Here is a 26,873-nt window from a genome sequence, read left to right as displayed (position 1 = left end):
AATAATCCAGTGAAGAAAAGGGCAGAAGACCTGAACAGACACTTCTCCATAGAGGACATCCAGATGGCCAACAGGCACATGAATCGATGCTCAGCGTCACTCAGCATCAGGGAAATACAAATCAAAACCACACTGAGATACCACCTCACACTGGTCAGAGTCACTAAAATGAACAAATCAAGACACTATAGATGCTGGCGAGGATGTGGAGAAACGGGCACCCTCCTACACTGTTGGTAGGAATGTAAACTGGTGCAGCTGCTCTGGAAAACAGTGCGGAAGCTCCTCAAAAATCTATCGGTAGACTCCCCTATGACCCAGCAATAGCACTGCTAGGGATATACCCAAAGGATACAGAAGGATTGATGTTCATAGCAGCACTTTCTACAATAGCCAAATCTTGGAAAGAGCCTAAATGTCCATTACTTAATGAACGGATCAAGGAGATTTGGTACATATATACAATGGAGTACTACATGGCAATGAGGAAGAATGAAATATGGCCATTTGTAGGAACGTGGATGGACCTTGAGGGTGTCATGCTAAGTGAAATAAGTCAGCAAAGAAGGGCAGATACCATATGTTTGCACTCATAGGTCTAACAGGAGAAACCTTACAGAGGACCATAAGGAGAGGAAGGGGGAAAGAGAGCTGGAGATAATGAGAAACACAAATCATGAGAGACTATTAAATACTGAAAACGAACCATGGACTGAAGAGGAGGGAAGGTGGTGATGGTCATGGTGGGGGGCACTTGTGGGGAGAAGCACTGGGTGTTATATGGAAACCAATTTGACAATAAACTATTATAAAAAAGAAAAAAAAAGCCCACAGCTAATATCATCCTCAATGCGGAAAAACTGAGAGGCAAGGGAATCAAGAGAAAAATGAACTCTTGGTGTCTCATCAAGGTAAAAAGCTTCTGCACTGCCTTTACTTTAATGTCCAGTTTGTCTGATAAAAGTAAGGCTACTCCAGCTTTCTTTTGACTTCCAGTCGCATGAGAGATATTTCTCCATCCCCTTCTTTTCAGTCTGAAGGTGTCTTCAGGTCTAACATGAGTCTCTTGTAGACAGCAAATAGATGGATTTTGGTTTTTATCCATTCTGCTACCCTGTGTCATTTGATTGGAGTACTCAGTCCATTGACATGCAGTGTTATTATTGAAAAATGTGGATTTAGATTCATTGAGTTCCCTGTAGAGTGCATGTTTGTAGTGATATCTCTGGTACCTTATATTCTTTCCTACATTTCCCTCATAGAGTCCCTCTTAGGATTTCTTGTAGGGCTAGTTTGGTGGTCATGAATTCTCCCAACTTTTGTTTATTTGGGAAAACCTCTATCTCTCCTTGTATTTTGAATGACAGGCTCGCTGGATAAAAAATTCTTTGATGCATATTTTTCCTGTTCATCACGTTGAAGATTTCCTGCCATTCCTTTCTGGCTTGCCAAGTTTCAGTAGATAGGTCTGTAACTACTCTGATAGGTTTCCCTTTGTATATTAGGGCCCCTTTATCCCTAGCTGCTTTCATAATTCTCTCTTTATCTTTATATTTTGCCAGTTTCACTATGATATGTCATGCCGAAGGTCAATTCAAGTTGTCTTGGGAGAGTTCTAAGTGCCTCTTGAATTTCCATGTCTTTTTCCGTCCACCGATTTAGGAAGTTCTCAGCTATAATTTGATCAAGCAGCCCTTCAGGACCTTTTTCTCTTTCTTCCTTTTCAAGAGCTCCTATGATAACTGGGATTGTGTAAGGATACTGGGGAGACAGCTTTTCCCTAGATCCGCCTGGAGTCACCAAGCCACCAAGCCCAAGGGAGAACAAGCCCGCTGAGGGGGAAGAATTTCTCTCCCCGCACCCATTGGCCATATATGGAATGGTGTGTTTCTCAGTCCCTCTTCTGCGTCTACTCTGTGAGCATTTTCAGTCTCTCTCTTCCCCTCGGCTCTCCACTGCTCTACATAGGTGTTTTGTGCACAGATCCAAATGGTCTCTCCACCCACCACATTGCAGGCCGTTTTGTACACAGCTCCAAATAGCACACCTCTGCAGCCTGGCGCCACCTTTCTGGGGCACTCTCTCTCCTGGCTCCACTTTGGGTTGGTGCTCCCTTCCCTTCCCTCAGTGTCTCTGGTCCCAGTTCGCACTCACTCAGGCATCCATGAGGCTGTCATCTATAAGGACTCTGTCCACACACCTTCTGTTCTTGAAGGTCAGAATATAGTGGCTTTGGTCCTTCTCAGTTTGCTAGTTGCAGGTGGGCAGAGGCCACAGATCTTCCTACTTCTCCACCATCTTTCCACTCCCTTGTGTTTCCTTTTCTTGTGTCATAATGAAACACTCCACACACTCAAGCCTAGCATGGGTGTGGAGAGCAATACCCAGAAAGGGAAAATATGGGATCTATTCTGCAAATATCAGCTATAGTGCGTATTTATGTGGTATAGGACAGTAGATGTGGAGTGGGCTATGAATTACATGTGTCTGTACCAGCAGATATATTCAGATATGACCTTCAACCACAGGAACCTACAAAAGATAAGAGCCTTCCCTAAACTCCCCAGTTTCTGGATCCACTGTGGGTTTGGACTGTATCAATGCATCTGGGGGTCCAGGGAAAGGGATCCTTGGTGGTTTCATAAAACCCAAGTTTGGAGTCTCCCTGCAGAGTGTGCGTGTCTGGTAAGGCCAGGTCACTATTTTCACAGACGCTGTCAGAGCATATGGTGTCTCTAGAAGATATCTCTGAAGGTAGAGCACAGCGACTGTAGGCAGGAAAATTTCCCTTTTCCTTCTAGGTTATTTGTCTGATTTAAAAGTTAAATTTCCTTAAAACATATCATCAGCAGAAAAACAGCATTAATATGTAGGAGACTCACAAAAATCCAAGAAACAAAGAAGTGAGCAAAGCAAAGAGCTATTCAAGCTTTACAAAAATATGCAGTATATTCGTGAAGATTGACAGTTCAACAATGTATTGTTTGCAGTAGTATTTTAGTAAAGACCTAAGGTTTGTTTGCAGAACATTCTGGGCCCTATGTTTCTACTTCTGGTACTAAGAATGATTCTCTCCTCCTGTACAGGGAGGGCATCTTTCACCTGGGAGATTCATATTCTGTTTAGGGGGACAAAGAGAGGTCAGGGTGTCTCTGCACTGGAGGTTTCTCAAGCACCTTTTACCCCAGTGGCATATTTGGGGTGGAGTATCCTGCTCCCCTCCACCATGTGATAGTGGAGTAGAGACCCTGGAGTAGATACCCTGAGGACTCAGACAGGATCCTCCTTGCCGATCCTCATCTGGGCTGCAGAGGTCTCTCAGAACAACCCAGCACAGGGATTCTGGCTCATGATCAGGTACACAGGAGGTGAGGAAAGCTTTCTTGTCAGAAATCAGGATTTCCTCCTTCAGAAAACAATCTAAAATAAGAGTATTTTAGAATGAAGAATGTTAAAGGTATATAAATATCCTGTTCCATCAGGAGCCTTTAGTGAACTCAAGGCAATAATAATATATTTGGAGATAGTCCATGGCTTTTAGCTATCTTCACTGTAGAGAGTTGGAGGCCAGGAATGCATTTATTAGCTCATTTCATGTAGCAATTTGGGGACACACTTATCCAGGAGTAAGACTTTCAGATATCAGAGCCAAGAACAGGTTCAGGTGGTCTCTGGCTCATTCAAAAGTGGATCCACAATGATGAAAATTTCTTGTGTGTTCTTGTACCACAGTGGGAGGGCCTCAGTCTGCTCAAAGTTCAGTGACCTGCCTAGGGACCCATGTCCTCAAAGTTTAGACCTGTGCCCTCTGAATCCCAACGTGCATGGTCCCTGTGACATCTACCCTTCTCCTTCTCTAGATGGGTCTGGTCTTGAGTATTAAATACTCCACCTCATGAATATGCAAATAAGCCTAGGTGAACTTGGTTAATTAGAAGTGTGTCTGTGCCCTGAGAGCATCACTCCACAACCCTATTCCCTCTAAGAGACCCTGAGTGCACAGTCCCTCACCATGGACTGGAGCTGGGGAATCCTCTTCCTGATGGTGGTAGTTTCAGGTAAGGGACTCACCAGGTCCTGGACAGAAGATGGCACCAGGACCTGTCAAAGATGATTTTATCTTCTCCCATTCGCCGTCTAGAGGTGTGCACTCCCAGATGAAGCTGGTGCAGTCTGGGTCTAAGGTGAGGAAGCTTGAGGCATCAGTGGAGATTTCCTGCAAGGAATATAGATATACCTTCACCAGCTATGCTATGAAATGGGTCCCACAGGGACCAAGAAAGAGCCTCCATCACATGGGATGGATCAAAACCTACCCTGGGAGTCCCATGTATGCACATGGCTTCTTAGGTTGATTTGTTTTCTCCATGGCACATCTGTCAGCACAGCCTATCTACAAATTAGTGGACTGACCTCTGAGGACATGACCCTGTACTACTGTGTGAGAGACACGGTGAAAACACACATCTTGAGAGGGTTAGAAATTCTCAGGTGGGTACAGTGGTGGGCCAAGGAGGGACAGGGACAATGATTTTACATCTCTCTCAATGAAAGAGTCAGGAGTCCGGGACAAAGAGTAATACTCTCATGGGCTCCTCAATTGTTATAGAAAGGTTTGAAGAGTCCAGATACACAGAAAGAAAAACAAAGGGTAAAGAATTTGTATCAGAGAAACCTGTTTGTCATATTTTACAGAGGGGATATTTGCCACTTCTATGTTTGTAGAAGAAGGGATGTCAACTGAGGCATTATCTGTGAAGAGTTGGTAGGTGAAAGACTGCGGAGTCTTCGACTGTGAATCTGTCCCTAACACGTTCTGAACTTTCCACCCTATTTGAATTGTGACCGTGTGCTTCGGGGATAGGAGAGGAAAGTAAAATCATGGATGAGTTGTTATTTCCCAGTCTTGGTTTGAGTATCACACCCATGACATTCAGGTAGGACAGGCCTGAACTCGGGGTCACAACTCATGGACTCAGGTGTGCCAGGCTCAAGCTCAGTCTACAGCAGCACAACACCCTTGTAGCCACCCCATCCTTAAGTGGTGAGTTTCTGCAGAAGCTCCTCCTCACATACCACAGTCTGTGAGTGCCCCTGCCCTGCGTAAGTACTGCTGGTCATCACACAAAAGGGGCAGTGTGGGGAGACTTGTGGTAACGTGACATTCACATCCCAGCCTGTATTATTTCCTATGACAACTGTGTCCAGTTACTATACAGAGGGCTCAAATCTCCTACAATTATTCTCCTACTGTCTGGAAATCTATATGGGATGTGCCTCAGTGGACTGAAAGTGTTGGCAGAACCGCTCATTCTCAAAGACTCCAGAAGAGTACTTTCATCGGAATATTTATTCTCCCAAAGTCCATGTGTTCAAATCGTCCCCATGACAGATGATAGTGGTAGGAAGTTGTCTGTAGGAGGTGATTGGGTCAGGAGAGTGGATGCTTTATGACTGGAATTAAGCACTTTCTAAGAGAAGCCCCAGAGCTCTCATTTCACTTTCACCTTGTAAGGACCCAGAGAGAAGTCACCATCTGTAACTAGGAAAAGAGGCCCCTCCAAAGTGTGACCACGTTGTCAACTTCATCTTGGACTTCCAGTCTGATATCTGTGAGAAACGTAACTTCCCTCTTTACAATTTACCTAATCTGTGGCATTTGCCATAACTTACCAAGGGGACTAGAGCAGGGAAGGGTTGTGGGAAGGGGGGTGGTCTACATGGATAAGAGGCATTAAGGAATCTACTTCTGAAATCATCATTGTATTAGGATGCAATAATTAGGATGTAAATTAAAATTTTTAACCATTTTAATTTTTTTGAAACTTTCCATTGATGTCCACCCAGAGATTATGTGTAAATAACCCTCGTGGTGGTTTAAAAATTTGTAGTGGAGCATCTCCATCAGCTCTGTGAGTCTCTGTCAAGGCTTCTCAGTATCTCCAATTTCTTGTGATAGAAAATATCTCATCTTCACACTTCACTCTACTGGGACTTCTAGAAGATCAGGAACCTACAAACCTCACTGGACATGTCCGACCATGTCCAGGAGGTGGTTAGGGGAGCAGGTGCATCCTGTGATGAGGATCACAGGGACAGACGATGCTCACCGTCACCTCATATGTGCTCTTGGACACTCAAACATTCCCTCTATGCTACAGTGTATATCTGTTCACCTGTAAAATGGTGGCAAATTGATTCCTATCTCACATATTGAGTGTATATGTGAAAATATGGTTTATCATGGGTACTAAATAATCATCTACCAAAATCACAGAATATGAAACACAATTTCTAAAATATATTATGGCACCAACACTGCCAGGTCCTTCACACTGCTTGGGGTCTCTGGATTCTTGACAATTCTAACTACAAAACTTACTATATAGTCAGAGAACATCTGTCTGCAGATGAAACCCTCCCATCCCTGAACCTGCAGCTGGGAGAGGAGTTCCATCTGCAGAATTCCTGTGTGTTCCCATTCAGTGAGCAGGACATAACACAGACATCTTCTCATGGACTTTGGAGTCCCTTAGGGTTTCCTTATTTCTCTTAAGTGGTAATTTATGGAGAACAAGAGACACTGAGTATGTGAGTGGATATGAGTAAGAGAAACAATGGATGGGTGACAATTTCCTGACCAGAATGTTTTGTGCCTGAAGATGTCCCAGTGTGAGGTGCAGCTGGTGGTTTCTGGGGGGTGGGTGTCCCTGAGCCTCTCCTGTGCAGCATCTGGATTCACCTTCAGTAGTTACTGGTTGTGGTGGGTCCCCTAGGCTCAAGGAAAGGGGCTGAATGGAGGTCTAATATCTGCATCGTACAGGATAAGGGCCAAATGTCATTAGTTTACTTACTGACATTCAACACGATTTGTAAAAGAGGCCATCCTTCCCCCTACTGTTTATTCTATGAAATCTCATGGAGCATTTGCTGACTGCATCTAAACACATTTCACCCTGGGCTCTGTAATCTCACTTTATGCCCGAAGCACACTGTTGTAGTTAATGTGTCTCTGTGTCTCACTTTATGCCAGAAGCACACTGTTGTAGTTAATGTACGTCTGCAATATACTTAGAAAGAGGGAAGTGAGATGTCTCCAGGTTTGCTCTTCTTTTTCAACATTGTTTTCTCACTTACATGTATTTTGTCCTAACGTATAAATAAGGATTTTTTTCTATTTCTCGGAAAAGTTCCTTGGTATTTTTTATTAACATTAAAAACTATTAGAACAGATTAAAGGAATAAATAGTATAACAATACAAATAAAAGGAACAGATAAAAGGAATAAAGAGTATAACAATACAGAAAAATTAACAAGATTGAAATTGGAAAGATAAATGAAATTTAAAAAGCATCCATAGACTGGGAAAATAGGTAAAACTCAAATAAATACATTCAGAATTTAAGGAGAAGACATAATCAACAACAAAGAAATGAAAACAGATATTAGATAATTATAGACCCACAAATGGATAACTAGGGGTAATTATGAAATTTTTAGAATTATAAAATTCACTAAGACTGTCCATGAAGAAATAGAAAAATATTAAATTAAAACAAATCAGAAGATTGAGTCCATAATCTAAATCATTCCCCTTCAAAAAGAAATAAAAAGAGTCAACCTAGTACCAGAGGGCTTTATCTATGAATTTTACCAATAAAAAGGACTAAAGTCCAATACTCCTCAGATTCTTACCAAAAACTGATAAGAAAGGAACATGCCTCAATTCATCTATGAGATCATCCTTACTGTGATGTGAAATTCAGACAAAGATACCACAAGAAGAGAAACTATGGCCCAGTATCTCAGATGGGCATACATGCAAAATTCCTAACATACTGAATACACCAGCACATTGAAAGGATTATATGTGACAATCCAGTGTGATTCATGCCTGGGATGCAGGGATCATTCACCATACACAAACCTGTAAATGTGATACCCTGCAGCATTAACTGAGACAGGAATTTATCTATTGAGGCATCTATTGTGTATCTATTGATGCACAAAAATATTAGACAATATTCAACAAATTGTCATTATTAAAAAATCTGAAAAACTGAGGAAAAGGATAAAATTACCTCCACAAAATTGTGGCCAATTATGAAAATCCCACACCTGACAGCATAGTCAACAGTGAAATCCTGAAGTCTTTCCTGTCACATCAGGAGCCAGGCAAGGATGCTCATTCCCAACATAGGTATTTTATATAGTAACATGAAGGAGAACATAATACGCCAATCCAAATTATGTCATCTTGTCACATCACTAATTTGGATGAATGTAACTTGAGAAACAGTCATGAAAAGACACTCTGATCATCCTTTGTCCCCCTGACATCAGGTAGTAAATATCTCTCAGGGAAATTCCCTTCACTGTACCAGGAAGAAAGAACCACCTTTAGCACCAGAAAAGGAAACAGCACTGAGAAGGCTAGACAAACAAGCCTTGTTACTTCTTCACTAAATGACTATCCCAAACCCAAATCTATGTCTTGTTAACTCTTCACAAATCTGATCTTACATTGTCCAAAAGGCACAAGTGCTGTCTAGTTTGTCCATTTCCTGGGTGTCATATTATTAGAAAGCTCATGCACATGCCAAACTAAATTTATTTTCCACTCAAGATCAGTCCTATCTTAATCAAATTGTTAGACCAAACAAAAAACACAAAAGCAAAGAAGAGAAAAGTTGCTCCTAGAAATAGAAGGCATACCCAGAGAACTTTGGCAATAAAACAAACAAAGACATGTAAATCACTAAGGTAGAAAATTATTCATTTGAAGATGACATGATCTATGTATAGTAAAATTATAGAAACTCCGCAAAGAAAAATTATTAGAAAAATTAACAAACTCAGGAAAAGTTCAGGATACAAAATCAACATACAAAAAAGCACTGTGATTATACACACCAAAAACACAGTATATGAAAAAGAAAGAACAACCAAAAAATGCAATTTGAAACGGCAAAAATGAAGCACCTGGGTGGCTCAGTCAGTTAAGCGCCTACTCTTGATTTTGGCTCAGGTAATGATCTCAGTGCTTCTGAGTTTTATTCCTGTGTCAGACTCTGCACTGACTGCATGAAGCCTGCTTGTGATTCTCTGTCTACCTTTCTTTCCCTGACCTTCTCTCCCTCTATCTCTCTGTCACACAAAAATAAATACATGAAAATGAAATGGCACAAAATAACATATTTAGCATTTGATTTCACTAAAAAGTAAAATATTATATACCAAACATGACCTGCTTGGAAAAAGACATGAAAAAATGGACAAACAGATGCAAAGATAGTTGTATTCACAGATTTGAATTCTTCATATTGTTCACAGCGCCATCTACACAAAGTGATCTAGAAGTGCATTCCTAACCCTGTTTTTAGCTTTTAAAGAATCAAATCTAAGTCTGGAGATTGACTTATAGTCAGAGGATATGCAAATGGGGCCCTCCCTCTGCAGATTAAACCAGCACAGCCCTAACCCTGCAGCTGGGAGAAGAGCCCCAGCCACGGATTCCCAGGCTTCCCATTCAGTGATCAGCACCGAACACAGACATCTTGCCATGGAGTTTGTGTTTAGCTGGGTTTTCCTTGTTGCTGTTTTAAAAGGTAATTCATGGTGAACGCAAGACACTCAGTATGTGAGTGGATATGAGTGAGAGAAGCAGTGGATGTGTGACAGTTTTCTGATCAGGATGTCTTGTGTCTGCAGGTGTCCAGTGTGAGGTGCAGCTGGTGGAGTCTGGGGGAGACATGGTGAAGCCTGGGGGGGTCCCTTAGACTCACCTGTACAGTCTCAGGATTCAGCGTCGGAAACAACTACATGAGCTGGGTCCGCCAGGCTCCAGAGAAGGGGCTGGAATGGGTTTCATATATTACTAGTAGTGGAAACACATACTATGCAGACTCCATGAAGGGCCGATTAACCATCTCCAGGGACAACGCCAAAAACACGCTCTATCTGCAGATGAACAGCCTGAGGCCCGAAGACACGGCCATCTATTTCTGTGCGAGAGACACAGCGAGGGGACATCAGTGTGAGCCCAGACACAAACCTCCCTGTAGAAGGGGATCAGTACCACCAGGGGGTGCACACTCTGTACAATTCTGGTTTGTATTCCCAGGAGCAGGTGCAAATGGAGGTTACAGGCAGGTTTCCTGTTAGGGACTGTGGCTTCCTCTCCTTACAGCATTTCCCCCCCCGGGAGCTTCTCTGGGCAGATTATTCTGGGCTACTTATTAAGTCTCTATCCTAGAAAGTTGTAATAAGAAAAATATAATAAGAGGCACACAAAAGAAACAGTTGCTTACACTGCTTACTCCTGCCCCTAAACACAAATGAATTAGAAATATCCTGATGCATGTTGCATTAAGCATTATAGGATTTCCAGATGCACTCAGTGCATCCCAGGACCACACAGCTCAATATGTGAGCTTGCTAGAAGCAGCATGAAGGGCAACCTGGAAATGAAGCTAGAAATGTGTGAAAATGAAACCAATTTGACAATAAACTATTAATTAAAAAACCAAATAAACAAATATAACCATCAAAAAAATAAAAGCAAAAGAAGACACAGCTGGTGGGGTCATTGTCAGAACCATTCTCACAGCATCAAGTGTACTTGACAGCACAGAAACCACTGGGACCATCACCAGGATATGGAGTCTGAAGATCACACACACACACATACGCAAACATACACACACAGAAGGGATTATAAAACCTTCCTTATCTTCATCATTGTGTCTGTTGAGAGCAGGAAGTGACACTGGGTCATTTGGGAGGGAGTCCTGCTCCAGAAAAGGGTTTTTGTGCAGTCAGTCCCTCACCTATATCAAAGGAGGGATAACCCAGAGATTCCTGCTAGATTTCCTCTGTGAGGAGGGAGCAGAAGAAGGAAGAAGGAGGTTCAGGAGATGGAAGACAAAAATCCAAGGTCAGAGTGTGATGACTAACCCACTAAACAAGGCTGAAAACTGGGAGAAGAAACGAGAAATGGTCATTCTAAGCAGAAAACAGTCTAAATACTTGGAGATGAAAATAAGGATCCATGTAAACATGCACAACAATGAAATGTTAATTGAAGTGCACTGAGGTCTTACCCAGAGTCTAGCCTGGAAGCTGTTTACTCTCCAAGGTCAAAAGAGTGTTCTGATGTTTGTGTGCTCACTGTATACATGCAAAGACCAGAAGCTTCTAGTCAATCCATGAAAATTCTCTGCTTCAGGGTCTCAATCAGAGAAGTCTTCCAAGTGCACAGAATAACTAAATGACTCACTGTTCCTGGTATCAGTGCAATGTGCGTGTCCTCAATCATCACAATGTGGAAACCTAAAGCAAATGGGATGGTCTCAGGAGGCAGGACCTTTGGGAAACACTTTGGTCAGGAGGAGGCAGCCTCATAACAAGATCAGTGCTCTTACACACCAGGACAGTGAAAGTTCCCTGCCACTTGGCCCCATGTGGGGTGACAGGGAAAGGATGACCTAGGACACGGGCTCTCTCTCCAGACACCAAATTTGCCTATACCTTGACCTCGGAATTCCCAGACTCCAGAACTCTGAGAAATGAGTGTCTATGGTTTAAAACCACCCAGACTGTGAACATAGTTACAGCATACAGAAACAACTAAGACATTAGTGAGACATGACCCCAAATATTGAGTCTCCGGTGTTTCCCTGCAGCATTTGTGGTGACAAGTACTTGATAAGCTCCTTCAATGAGGCTCACTGGCAGTCTTTTTTCTGCTTCAGTTCTTCCAAATCATTGAAATTACTAGCAGGAAATCAAAGGAAATCTGTGTCAAAGTTAAAGTGGAAAAACAGCTTTAACCTGTAGGTGAAAGGAGTGGACATAATTCATGAATCCTTTCTAAACTGTTCCCAAGTCCGAGTGCAGTATTTCTACATGCATGGTCCTTCCAGATACCATGTCATAGGGAGATAAGTGCTGGCTATGAGCCTATGAACCAGAAGGCTGTAAGAGCCACTGAGAGTGCCTTTGGACAACAAACAGAGTCCATGCGTTTCTGAGACTTTGTGTAACTTTACGTTTATGGTGCTGCTTTTTTCACCTTTCTAGAAGACTGTAGAAGTGATGACTATGTGGTATTTCAATTCGAGAAATGCCCTACAAAGTTGTGTTACGATAACTGCTGTGAGGTGTACTCCTCAGTCACTGGATAGAAAAGATTGTACAATTCAGGATGGAAACACAACTCAAGAAGCTTTTCATCAAGATTATGGACTGGAGGCTGTCATCAAGGAATTACTTCACAACCTGCAGAAAATACACATACAGCAAATAAAACATATCTACATGCCATGGAGGGTGGACGCTGGATAAAAACTATCTACCTGTGTTCAAAGGAACCCTGTGGGTGGGCTTCTGGCCATATCCTACCTCACAGATTCCTCAGGACCTTGCTGATAGTGGTTACTCATGAACAGGAAATAACCTCACTCTTTTTATGAGGGGTCCTCGCAAGTAGTGACTATAGGCCATACCCATTTCATCAATAGCATGCACTGTTCTCTAATTGAAAATTTAGCCAATATGCTTCTGAAATCACCTAGTCCACCAATCAGCTGATAGACTGAAGATTGTCTGAGCGATGTGACAGTCGGAGAATTTTCAATATCTTAATTAAAAAACAATTCTATGTCACTCCCAAACCCAAGTTAACCCTCACCAAGATTGGACATGGTGACAGTATTCCCAAAGCCCACATGCAGACAAGAAAAATAGAGTGGAAGGAGGAACTGTTTCTTCTGAATCAACTTTTAATGAAGTAAGAAAGTCCAGAAGGAAACTAGAAGGGGAACAACAAGAGCACCCCAAACCCAGCAGAAGAAAAGAAATAATAAAGGTCAGGGCAGAAATAAACAATATAGAGTCTGAAAAAAAAAACAGTTAAACAGATCAATGAAATAAAGAGTTGGTTTTTTGAAACATTAAACGAAATTGATAAACCTTTAGCCAGGCTTCCCAGAAAAAACGAGAGAGAATGCCCAAATAGACAAAATCATAAATAAAAATGGATCTATTACAAAAGATCCCTAAGAAATACAAGCAATCATCAGAGATTACTATGAAAAACTATATGCCAACAAACTGGACCATCTAGAAGAAATGGACAAATTCCTAAACACACATGAACTACCAAATTCAAACAGGAAGAGATAGAAAATCTGAACAAACCCATAACCAGTGAAGAAATCGAATCAGTTATCAAAAATCTCCCAACAAATAAGAGCCCAGGGCCAATGGCTTCCCTGGGGATTCTACCAGACATTTAAAGCAGAGTTAATACCCATCCTTCTCAAGCTATTCCAAAAAATAGAAATAGAACCAAAATTTCCAAAATCAGTCTACGAAGCAAGCATCACTTTGATCCCCAAATAAGACAGTGATCCAAAAACAACAACAACAAAAACATAACTATAGGCCAATATCCTTAATGAATACAGACGCAAAAATACTCAACAAGATACTAGCAAATAGAATTCAACAGCATATAAAAAGAATTATCCACCATGATAAGCGGGAATTCATTCCTGGGTTACAGGGCGGGTTCAATATTCACAAATCCGTCAATGTGATAGATCACATTAACAAAAGAAAATATAAAAACCATATGATCTTGTCAATAGATGCAGAAAAAACATTTGACAAAATACAGCATCCGTTCTTAATAAAAACTCTCAAGAAACCTAGGCTAGAAGGAACTTACATAAAAATTATTAAAGCAATTTATGAAAAGCCCACAGCTAATATCTTCCTCAACAGGGAAAAACTGGGAGCTTTCCCCCTGAAATCAGGAACACGACATGGATGTCCACTCTCACCACTGTTGTTTAACATAGCGCTAGGAAGTCCTAGCATCAGCAGACAACAAAATGAAAAAAAAAAAAAGGCATCCGAATGGCAAAGACAAAGTCAAACTTTCACGTTTCGCAGAGGACATGATATTCTACATGGAAAATCTGACAGATTCCAGCAGAAGCCTACTAGAACTGATCCATGAATTCAGCAAAATCACAGGGTAAAAAAATCAACGTATAGAAATTGGTTGCATTTTTATACACCAATAATGAAGCAACAGAAAAAGAAAGCAACAAGGTGATCCCATTCACAGTTGCACGAAAAAACAAAAAATACCTAGGAATAAACTTAACCAAAGATGTAAAAGACCTGTACAATGAAAACTATAGAAGACTAATGCAAGAAATTGAAGAAGAACCAAGAAATGGAAAAAACATTCCATGCTCATGGATCAGAATAAACATTGTGAAAATGTCATTATTACCCAAAGCAATCTACACATTCAATGCAATCCCAATCAAAATTACACCAGCATTCTTCTCAAAGCTAGAACAGACTATCCTAAGATTCGTATGGAACCACACACACACACACACACACACACACACACACACACACAACCGAATAGCCAAAGTAATATTGAAGAAGAAAACAAAAACAGGAGGCATCACAATCCCAGATGTTAGCCTCTACTACAAAGCTGTCATCATCAAGACAGTATGGTGTTGGCACTGAAACAAACACATAGACCAATGGAATAGAATAGGGAACCCAGAACTGGACCCACAAATGTATGGCCAATTAATCATTGACAAAGCAGGAAAGAGTACCCAATGGAAAAAAGACAGCCTCTCTAACAGATGGTGCTGGGAGAATGGGACAGTGACATGGACAAGAATGAACAAGACCACGTTCTTACAGGATCCACAAAAATAAACTCAAAATGGATGAAAGACCTGAATGTGAGACAGGAAAGCATCAAAACCATAGAGAAGAAAGCAGGAAACAGCCTCCTTGACCTCAACTGCAGCAACTACCTAATCGACACATTCCCAAAGGCAAGGGAATCAGGAGCAAAAATGAACTATTGGGACCTCATCAAGATAAAAAGCTTCTGCACTGCAAAGGAAACAATCAAGAAAACTAATAGGTAACTGAGAATGGGAAAAGATAATTGCAAATGACATATCATATAAAACGGTAGTATCCAAATTCAACAAGGAACTCACCAAACTCCACACACACACACAAAATGAATAATCCAGTGAAACAAAGTGGGCAGAAGACATGAATAGACATTTCTTCAAAGAGGACATACAGATGGCCAACAGACACATGAAACAATGCTCAGCGTCACTCAGCATCAGGGAAATACAAATCAAAACCACACTGAGATGCCACCTCACACTGGTCAGAGAGGCTAAAATGAACAAATCAAGAGAATATAGATCCTGGCGAGGATGTGGAGAAACCGGCACCCTCCTACACTGTTGGTAGGAATGTAAACTGGTGCAGCTGCTCTGGAAAACAGTATGGAAGTTCCTCAAAAAACTATCCATAGAAATCCCCTATGACCCAGAAATAGCACTGCTAGGGATTGATCCAAGGGATACAGAAGTGCTGACACATAGGGGCACATGTATCCCAATATTCATAACAGCACTGTCAACAATAGCGAAATCATGGAAAGAGCCTAAATGTCCATCAGCTGATGAATGGATCAAGAAGATGTGGTTTATGTATACAATGGAATACTACATGATAACGAGAAAGAATGAAATCTGGCCATTTTTTAGCAAAGTGAATGGACCTCGAGGGCGTCATGCTAAGCGAAAATGTCAGATGGAGGAGGACAGGTACCATATGTTTTTGCTCATAGATCTAAGAGGAGAAACTTAACAGAGGACCATGGGAAGGGGAAGGGGGTGAAAGAGTTAGGAAGAAGGAGGGAGGCAAACCATGAGAGACTCTTGAATACTGAAAACAAACTGAAGGCTGAGGGGGGAGGGGGAAAGGGGAAGGAAAAGGGTGATGTCATGGGAGGGCACTTGGGGAGAAGAGCATTGTTTGTTATATGAGACTAACTTGACAATAAACTATTAAAAGTAAGTAAATAAAATAAAATAAAATAGGCAACATTCAGACTTATAAAACTCCCAATCATTAAATATGGTGACTCTTAATAACAAACAGTAGCATAGTTAGTTGTATGCACAGGATTTATGATGAGCAAAATAATTCTTACAAAAAAGTTTGTCTAATACCATTGCAAATGTATAAATTCTAGAAAAGTAAAACTAATTTGAAGAAACAGGAGAAAGATCAGTAGTTCTGTGGGGACATGGCGATGAAGGGAAGAAGGAAGGAAAAACTCCAGTGGAACCAGAGGCGAATTTCATGAGAATTGATCTGTTCACTCTGCATTATGCTGACTCTGACATCAATGTTATGATATCACACACTCTGCATGTGTAGCTGATATTTTGTCAGGTACATTCATCAGAGTGCTTGAAAATAACCACAGCGATGATTCAGGAGGAATGCAGTGATAGTGCCATGTTAGAGACCTGAAAATACACCTGCACTAACCGGGATTCTGTCTATATTTCAAGTAAACACCAGAACAATCATAGCAACCCTATCCCCATTACAGAAGGAATCCAGATTCATCAAGAGCCTGCCCACTCAGGCCTGGCCTGTAGGTGGTTCAGGGGGACAGTAGGTCCTGTGGGAGGGAGCACAAACCCAGATCCTCAGGCTTACTCTCACCACATAAGTTCTCTTGGACACCTCAACATCCTCTACATTCTGGATGTTGAATCACATGTCCTTATGGTATACAATCACACCTACATCCCAAGACTAGTGTGAAAATGTAAAACCAAGGTAGCGCATGGAGTCCAAGTGTGTGCTCTGGAAAATCATAATAGCAAATTGTATTTTTCCAAATGCTGTCAATGCACCAAGTCACTGCCTCTCCATTGAATCCATATCTGGGTATATAGTCAGAGGAAATGTATATGGAGCCCTCCCTGTGCTGATTAAACCAGCCCACCCTAACCCTGAAGCTGGGAGAGGAGTCTCAGTCCCAGGATTCCAGGTGTTCCCACTCAGTGATCAGGACAGAACAAAGACATGGGTTTGGGTTTGGCTAGGTTTTCCTGGTTGCTGTTTTAAAAGGTAATTCATGATCAATGAGAGACCCTGAATATGTGAATGTATATGAGTGAGAAACAGTGGGTGTGTGACAGTTTATTGACCAGGATGTCTTGTGTCTGAAGGTGTCCAGTGTGAGATGCCGCTAGTGGAGTCTGGGGGAGACCTAGCTAAGTCTGGGGGCTCCCTGAGACTCTCCTGTTCAGCCTCTGAGTTCATCTTTAGTAGTTACAAAATTAACTAGTTCCACCAGGCTCCAGGGAAGGGGCTGTAGTGGGTCTTATGGATTAACACTGAAGGAAGAAGCAAAAGCTATGCAGACTCCATGAAGGAGTCCAGAGTCAATGCCAAGAACACTGTAGAGTTCCAAAAGAACAACGTGACAGCTGAGGCCAGGCTGTGTATTAGTGCATGAGAGACACAGTGAGGACACGTCAGTGTGAGGCTGGATGCAAACCACCCTGAGGAGGGGATCAGGACCACCAGGGAGTGCACATTACTCACCAATTCTGTTTGTATTCCCAGAAGCAGATGAAGACTGAAGTTACAAGCAAGTTTCCTGTCAGGGTCTGGGTCTTCCTCTCACAGAGCAGTCTTCCCCAGGGAGTCTCTCTGGACACATGATACTGTGTTTACCCATTCAGTCTCCGACTTAGAAATTTAGTTATAGGAGGAAAACTATACTTACATACACAGGAGACATTCACTTACATTGTAGACTCCTGTCTACAAATATACATTAATTACAAATATCCTGATGCACATCAGCTGAACTGAGTCTGAGGTGTATTCATTGTACATCTAGGACCACTGAATCCCATAGCTCCTCATTATCCTCACCCAGCACTTCTCCCAATCAAAAAACATGATACTTCCTTCATGGCACTTTGCTACTCAGTGCTTTTATATGTGTTACAACTTCCTTCAATTACTTTAAACAAGAGCTATACGGTAATTCCATGTATTAGACAGAGTTCTCCTGAGTAACAGAACCCATAGCACATCAGCGTACATAGGCTTAGAAGTCCATGCTCTTCTATCATAAGTTGGAGAACAGGAAAGCCAGTGAGTTAATTCTCACCTCATTCTTAACTAGTGTCTATTCTGAGGTCATAGGGACCTGATGGTGTAACTCTCAGAATAAGGGCAGGAGGAGACCAATGTTCCTGCTCAAGCATGAACACAAGAAGTAATTTTTTCCTTTCTCTGAGTTTTATTGTATTCATAACCTTACTGGATTGGATGATGCACATTTACATAGACACCATGAATGCAAATACTAACTCTTCTGGAAACAATATCACAGAGGACCACGAAGCAATGTTAAATCTGTGCACCCATGATTGCTTGAAGATGACACATAAACTTCACCATGACAAGTCAACCTCCTTTAAACTTGGAAATCCACAGGCATCTCCTTAAATCACTCTAATTCTGCATATAAAACAAACACCAAGGTCATAATTTCATCTTAGATGATTCAAGTGTCCTGCAACAACCAAAATACACTATCGTCTTCCCAAGAAAAGGTGAATTTCATGTTTGATGAAATAACTGATAACTAAATATCATGATGTAAAATTAAGGATTCTTAAATGAATCATATAAAGTGAATGTACATTATGTTATTGGGGAAAATAAGAGAAAGATAAAACAAAGAAACACTACTATTTACAAAAAACAGGAAGGCAAATTTCATGATGGCTGCTATCTTCATTTCTGTATTCAGCCAAGAATGGAAACTGGTATTTATAACTACCTCCTTCCTCTACCAGGTATGTATTCCCATTGCCAATAAGCATCTCAGCTTGTACCTGCCATGATGAGCAAGGCAATCACTACTGAATGATCTCATCTTGGCCTCCTTTTTACAAGCTATTGCCACATAGTTAGGTAATCGTGTTTTCAGAAGGAAATTTGTGTACTCTATAAAGCCAGATGCTCAGTGTGGTGGGGAACATGACAATGCTAGTGACTTCCAGTTTAAGTTATGCCAGAATATTGTAGAAGCATCTTGCACCAGGGTCAAGTTTTTCCTTCTCCATCAACTAATTATGGGACTCTTCCTATGAGGCCATATGGGCAGGTTTGAAAAGAGAAGAACACAGAACAGTTCCATGAACCATGGGAACTTTGGGAAACTATGAAACTGGACTGTGTCTTTAAGATCTCTTCAAACTACATCACTCTTAAAACTCCATTACTCTTCAAACTCCATCACTTCTTCCATTTGATGAAAGGGTGCCACTGTACATGCCCAAATTTATGGCTTAGTAGGTCACATAAAATCCAGCTCAAGATGGGGAGCTTATGTGCATGGTAACCTTGAGACCCACGCTTAAACCTTTAGTTTGTAAGATCCAGAAACAGGTTCACAGCTATTTCTCAAAAGGAGAGTCAAGATATGTAGAGCATGGCAGGTTTTTATCCAAAATTTTAAAGTCAAGCTGTGTGATTTACCTATTGAGGGCTTAAAGAACTATAATTGCCTGTGCAGTCCGAATAGGAGAAATGAACGGGCATGCAGTGAGAATCACCAACATAATATCCTAAGCGTCCATGTAAGTGGCAGTAATTTCCACAGTTGCTCCAGATATATGGTATCATATTGATGTGCTATGATCCTAGTAAGAGACAAATATTCTATATGAATATACTTATGCACATATTGTACCACTAATAATTGCTATATTTTGATAAAATGAACAAATCAAAAATACTAATGATACCAAGTGCCAACCAAGATCACAGCGATTAGAATTATCTTTCATTTCCAGAAGAAATCTCACCTGAAGGAAAAATATGCATACCCATATAATATGATAGGTGAAGGCTTAGAAGTCCCAGGGTTTGTCCACAAGCTGGAGCCACAGGAAATATGGTGGGGCAAAGCCTTCTGAGCCTCATGGACTGAGAACAAGAGGAACACATGTTCTATTGGTCAGTCCAAAAGGAAGAGAAAATAAGATGAGATGAACGGTTCATTAAAAAAGGCAGAAGAAAAAGGGGTGAATGACACCTTCTTTTGCCTTTTGTTCTCTTCAGTCTATCAATGATTGTGATGATGCTCGCCTCCATGAGGAGGGATATCTACTTCACTAAGTCTATGGATACGAATGGTAAACTCTCCTGGAAACACACTTACTCCAATTGGAAATCCATGGCTTTGGGGCAAGGCAAATAGACCTCAGCTCTGTCTGGGGATGAATGTGTCTCTGTAGTTTAGGTCAATGGTTTCCTCTGTGTACTCAGGTTTCCGATGAGTGCAAGAAATGTCTCTTCTTTTGAAAATAATCTCCATATTTTCTTGATGCAAAGACAGTTTGTTATATTTCTTCTGCTTTATATGTTCAAGCTCAAACTTGAACTCTAGTGTTTTATTTCAGAGATATATCCTAATCTTACTTCCCTCCCTACTGGATACAGAGGTCCTATGGATTAAGTTTCAGTTTCAATGTATAAATCCCACTGATATTATACAATTATCATGTTATTTTACAGTAAGTGTTGGATACAATCTGACATCATACTCGTATCTCACTCAAAGAGTGACATAAAGAGGAAAGCACCTATCGGCAATGAGACAGGGACTTGGAGCAGTAAGTCAAGGGTTCTCCTTTAGGAAAGCAATACCTGAACATTATAGTATCATATGATCATATACTCTATGACTGGGTGCAGTGGATACAGGTGCATTTTTGTGGTGTGGCCTTTTTGCACTCTTTCTGATTCATACAATCCATTCAGTGATTAAATCTGCTGGATTTGTAGCCCGGACAGAAGTCCTGTGCTCATCCTGTAGAGTCACATGGGCTGACTTAAGAAAAGCAAATATTTACATTGATCAGAAGTTCAAATTAAAATTCAGTGCCTCCATCAGGGATTTTTCTCTAAGTCTCTCCCTTATTCTGTATATTAGAAACATCAGTGATGTTTATTGCTCCTGAAAGTAATAGCTTTATGAAGATGAGTCCGTACGTCAGCAGGACCTTGAGACTGAGGGAGTGTTTTAGGTGTGTGCTGTGTTCACTCCGCTCTTGTGTTTTGGTTGCTCTTTCCTTTGAACCCGGTCATCTTCAGACTCTGTCCTTGCCTGCAGTGGGCTGTGTTTTGTTTTAGAAGTTCTAGAAGGCTGGCAATCCCCGGGTTGGAGCCTGTGGGCATAGCAGTGTTCCTGTGGAGAAGGAGCACAGGGGTATGGGAGCGGACAGTGTGGTCAGAGGATCTGGATAGCATGGAGAGAGACAGTTCCCCTTCCTGGAGTGCCTTTCAGACGTGGCACTGCTTCTTATGAGACAAAAGTGCTAGCTGACACCATAACAGTGCCCTGTTCATTAGCATAGGAGCCTCTATTGAGAGCAGCTAGCGAGGAAGTCTATGACCTCTTCTTAATATAGCCCTTATGCTCAGGAGCAGGCTAAATAACAGCCTGTTCTAAAACACAGAAGAAGGCACACACCAAGACAATATGACAAAATGGAAGAATTATCTCCCCCCCCAAAACAATAAAAGGTCATTGCCAGGAATCTATTAAAATACATATAACTAATATGCCTTGGGGCACCGGGGTGGCTTAGTTGGTTAAGCCTCTGACTTTGGCTCAGGTCATGATCATACAGATTGGGAGTTCAAGCCCTGCGTTGGAGTCTGCGATGACAACTCGGGGCCTGGAGCCTGCTTTGGATTCTGTGCCTACATCTCTCTCTGCCCCTCCCATACTCATGCTCATGCTTATATTTTCTCTCTCTCTCTCTCTCTCTCAAATAAACAAACATTTTAAATGCTGTTGAATTCGATTTGCTAGTATTTTGTTGAGTATTTTTGTAATTGTATTCATTAAGGATATTGATCTGTAGTGTTTTTTTTTGTTGGGTCTCTGGATTGGAAATCAAAGTGATGGCAGCTTCATAGAATGAATTTGGAAATTTTTCTATTATTTCTATTTTTTGGAATAACTTGAGAAGGATGGGTATTAATTCTCATTTAAATGAGAACAAACTGAGGGCTAATGGGGGAGGGGGAGAGGGGAACGGGGGATGGGCATGGAGGAGGGCACTTATGATGAGCACTGCGTGTTACACGGAAACCAACTTGACAATAAACTATAAAATGAAAAAAAAAGATGTGGAATATATGTGTGTGTGTGTGTGTGTATACATATACATTATAAATGTGTGTGTGTATATACACATATATATATATATATACACAATGAAGTATTACTTAGCAAAATATAAGAATGAAATCTTGCCATCTCCAACAATATGGATGGAACTAGAGTGTATTATGTTAAGCAAAATTAGTCAGTCAGAGAAATATAAATATCACATAATTTCATTTATAGGTGGAATTTAAGATACAAAACAGGTTAACATAATGGAAAGTAAGCACAAATAATATAAAAACAGGGAAGGAGGCAAACATAAAAGACTATTAAATATAGAGAAAAATCTGGTGGTTCCTGAAATAACTGTAGGTGGGGAATGGGCTAGAAGGGGTATTAAGGAGAATCTTTGTTGGGATGACCACCGGGTGTTATATGTAGGATGTGAATCACTGGATTCTACTCCTAAAATGCTTTTGCACTATATGCTAACTAACTTGGAAAAAAATTTAAAAATAAATAAATATATTAGAAAGAAAATAAAATAAAAAATAAAAATGTAGTCATCGACACAAAATATGTCAGGTGCATTGTCTAATTTTAATGTCCTTCTTTCACTGATATCCTTAGTATGACTCATTTTTGAATATCAATGATGATATATATGTTAATACATATAATTTTAGATTTTGACCTTCTAGAATTTCACTGTAATTGCTTGCATAACTGATACTATATTTTAAGTCTGAAAGTAGGTCATATATTTATATTTAATATATAAATTTATGATGCAATATTATTTATCAAAACAACTTAAGGTAACAATCAGCTTGTAACTATCATTTAAGATTTTATAATCCTAATTTTCCAAGTAATTTTATTATATGTACAGATAGCTAGATACAATCTAGATCATTATAGTGACATTAAAAGCTACTAATTTTTTTTCTGAATTAAAGATTTACAAATTCTTAGTAATTGCTTAGGAAATTACTTTGTATCAAAACTATTAATAACTTTCTCAAATATTACTTTGCAATAAGAATTATGTTTTAATTCACAAACAGATGTGCAACATATGAAGAACATAACTAGACTTTCACTTCAGTTCATAATTAGAATCTTACTTGTGAAGGTAATATTTTAATTTGTACCAATGTGTCCCCATGTATGTCATTTGTCTCAAAGACACGTGACTGCAGAAAGTACCAAACCATCATCTGTATCCATATATTCCACCTTCCAGTACACACAGATAATCCCACTTTCCCAACACCTCCTGCAAATAGGGTTCAGCCACATCCCAAATTCCCAACAAAGATGCCCCTAGCAGTGTCTGGGATGGAGGGCCACATGACTGTCCTGGCCACCTTCTCAGTAAATTACAGGAGGGTAGGAAGGGACCTGTAGAGGAATATCAGCTCTTATACCTGTTTGCCACTCTGTGTTACAGATGCAGACCTATCCAGTTAAAGCCATATGAGTGCTGGCAATGTGAATTTACCTTCAGGATAAAATAAGGATGGATCCTGTGTAGAATCTAAACCCCACAAACCACACCCACTAATTGATGGGAGTCTACACATCAGCATACAGAAATGTGTATTTCGCGGCGCCTGGGTGGCTCAGTCGGTTAAGCCTCCAGCTTTGGCTCAGGTCAGATCTCACATTTGTGGGTTCAAGCCCCGCATCAGGCTCTGTGCTAACAGCTAGCTCAGAGCCTGGAGTCTGCTTCCAGTTCTGTCTCCTTCTCTCTCTGCCTCTCCCCCTCTCATGCTCTGTCTCTCTCTGTATTAAAAATAAGTAAAACATTAAAAAAAAAGAAATGTGTGTTTCAAGTCTAGTGCTGGGTCTGGGCTGAAAAGCAAATGGGGCTGAACCCAGAGCCTAGGGAGGTGAAAGGGAGGAAGAAATTCTCCTCTGTCAAGATTATTGTGGACAAAATAATTAAGTTGTCAAAATATGGATTATAAGTAGAAAAAATCCAAAGATTCATTACATGTGCACTGAGATCCAGTAAAGAAATGGACACCCAAATAAATGAACAAGGCAACCAGTTACTTTTATACATTTTAGACCAAGAGACAACTCATTTGTATATAATTTAGAGAAAAAGAATACAGATGTTTGGGGGCTTTATTTAGTGAAGAATTTTCAGGGATCTTTGGCTGAGATTAGATTAGATTAGTAACAGACTAACAAGGTCTGTTTCTCCAACTTTCTCAGCTATAGATGTCCTATCCCTGGAGATAAGAATTCTCTTTACTTCTTACTATAGAAAGGATGTTTTTCTATGGAAAATTTTCTTCTAAAGAAGAATTAATGACAATACTTCTCAAACTATTACAAAAACACTGATGAAAAAGAATACTCCAAATGCAACTTATGAGGACTGCATTATTCTCACACCAAAGCCAAAGACGCCACAAGAAGGGAAACTATAGGCCAATATCTTAGATGAAAATACATGCAAAATTCCTTGACAAAATCTGAACACATTGAATTCAGCAGTACATTGAAAGGGTCATACATGATAATCTAGTGTGATTCATTTCTGGGATGCAAGGCTCCTTAAACATACAGAAATGTATAAATGTGATGGCCTACATTAATAGAGAGAATGATTGAATCTATACCATCTTCAATGGCATAAAAACTTTATAAACAACTCATTAAAAATGAACATAAGGAAATTAACTCCACATAATCCTGGCCATTATGAAAAGCTCACACCTGAACACCATATTCAACAGTAAATACTGAAGGCTTTCCCATCACATTTGGAGTCAGGCAAGGATGCTCATTCCCAAAAGAGGTATTCAACATGGTAACATGGAGGAGAATAAAATATGCCACCCCAAAATATGTCATCTTGTCACATTGCTTATTTGGATGAAAGTCCTTTGAGAAACAGCCAATGCAAGGACATTCTGACTCTTCTTTGAGCCCTGACAGCAGTAAATAAATCTCCCTAAAGAAAGCTCCCTTCCCTGTACCAGGAGGAGAGAATCATTTGTACACCAAAATAGAGATTCTAGGGCAAAAAGGGCCGTGCAAATAAACCTAGTTACTTGGTGACTTGTTACTACCCCAAAAACACATTTTTGCTTTTATTCTTGCAAATCCAATTTTTTGTTACCTGAAATTCAAATATGCATCCTACATTGTTCACTCTCTGGACGTCATATAATTAGGAAATGCATGCACATACAAAATGAAATGTTTTCTCTCCCGTAGATGTCTTATGTCAACTGAATTATTAGAACAGGTAAAAAAAACCAAGAAACAATGAAGGAAAAATCGTTCTTCTCCTACAAGTGGAAGATGTACCAGAAAACTTAGACATAGAAAAGAAATAGAAGATATTTAAATCAGTATGAAGGGAGAAAAATTCTTTCTTGAAGAAAACATGATCTTAAACACTTTGAAGCCCTATATATACACCAAAAATATAAGAACTAATTTAAAAAATGATCAGAATATGAAATCAACAACAGAAAAATGTGATTCCACACAGCATTTTAAATTATATGCCAGAAATAACAAAATTATACAATTTAAAAAGGTATTGAATAAAATATTCTGGATTAAACCTCAAAAAGTATGTAAAATGTTTGTTATACTGAAAATGACCTATGTTGATGAAAGGCATTTAAAAATGCACACATGTCTGCAAAGATAAGTGTGTTCACAGATTAGAATTCGTCCTACTGTCACAGTGCCATCTACACAAAATGATCTAGAAGTGCATCCCTAACCCTGTTTTGATCTTTTAAAGAATCAAATCTAAGTCTTGAGATTGATATATACTAGAGGACATGCAAATAAGGCCCTGTAATTGCTGATTAAACCAGCCCAGCCCCGACACTGCAGCTGGGAGAGGAGCCCCAGCCCCAGGATCCCAAGTGTTTCCATTCTGTGATCAGGACAGAACACAGACATCTCACTATGGAGTTCGTTCTTGGCTGGGTTTTCCTTGTTGCTGTTCTAAGAGGTAATTCCTGGTCAACGTGAGACACTGAGTATGTGAGTGGATATGAGTGAGAGGAACAGTGGATGTGTGACAGTTTTCTGATCAGGATGTCTTGTGTCTGCAGGTGTCCAGTGTGAGGTGCAGCTGGTGGAGTCTGGGGGAGGCCTGGTGAAGCCTGAGGGCTCCCTGCGACTCTCCTGTGCAGCCTCAGGATTCACCTTCAGTAGCTATGCCATGAGCTGGGTCCGCCAGGCTCCAGGGAAGGGGCTGCAGTGGGTCTCAAGTATTAGTAGTGGTGGAAGTAACACATACTATGCGGACTCTGTGAAGGGCCGATTCACCATCTCCAGAGACAATGCCAGGAACACAGTGGATCTGCAGATGAACAACCTGAAAGCTGAGGATACGGCTGTGTATTTCTGTGCAAAGGACACAGTGAGGGGCCAGCAGTGTGAGCCCAAACAAAAACCTACCTGTAGAAGCGGATTAGCACCACCAGGGGGTGCACATTATACACAATTCTCTTATATTCCCAGGAGCAGGTGCATGTGGAGGTTATAGGCAGGTTTCCTGTCAGGGTCTGGGGCTTCCTTTCCATTCAGCAGTTTCCCCCAGAGAGCATCTCTGGATACATGATTCTGTGCTTATTTATTCATTCTCTGTATTAGAAAACTTTGTCGTCATAGGAAAACTACATTAACATGCACAAAAGACACAGTTGTTTGCACTTGTTTACTCCTGTCCCTAAATAGAAATGAATTACAGACACCTTGATGCACATCCATGGAAACCACAGGATTCCATAGCTCCTCATT

General features: G+C 40.6%; 1 pseudogene and 1 gene segment (V, D, J or C); both read left to right on the top strand.

The window, feature by feature from the left end:
* The first annotated feature begins 9,563 nt into the window (after positions 1–9,563).
* On the top strand, positions 9,564–10,165 carry LOC115291345 (annotated as a pseudogene).
* A 15,804-nt stretch (positions 10,166–25,969) lies between these two features.
* LOC115291344 lies at positions 25,970–26,619 on the top strand. The segment is given in 2 exon segments: positions 25,970–26,079; positions 26,183–26,619. Coding segments are annotated over 2 exon segments (483 nt in total).
* The last annotated feature ends 254 nt before the right edge of the window (positions 26,620–26,873 follow it).

Source organism: Suricata suricatta, chromosome 5 (genome assembly GCF_006229205.1).
Source record: "Suricata suricatta isolate VVHF042 chromosome 5, meerkat_22Aug2017_6uvM2_HiC, whole genome shotgun sequence".
In the NCBI taxonomy this organism is placed as follows: Eukaryota; Metazoa; Chordata; class Mammalia; order Carnivora; family Herpestidae; genus Suricata; species Suricata suricatta.
The sequence above is the reverse complement of the archived record's forward strand: the minus strand, read 5'-3'. Positions and strand labels throughout refer to the sequence as shown.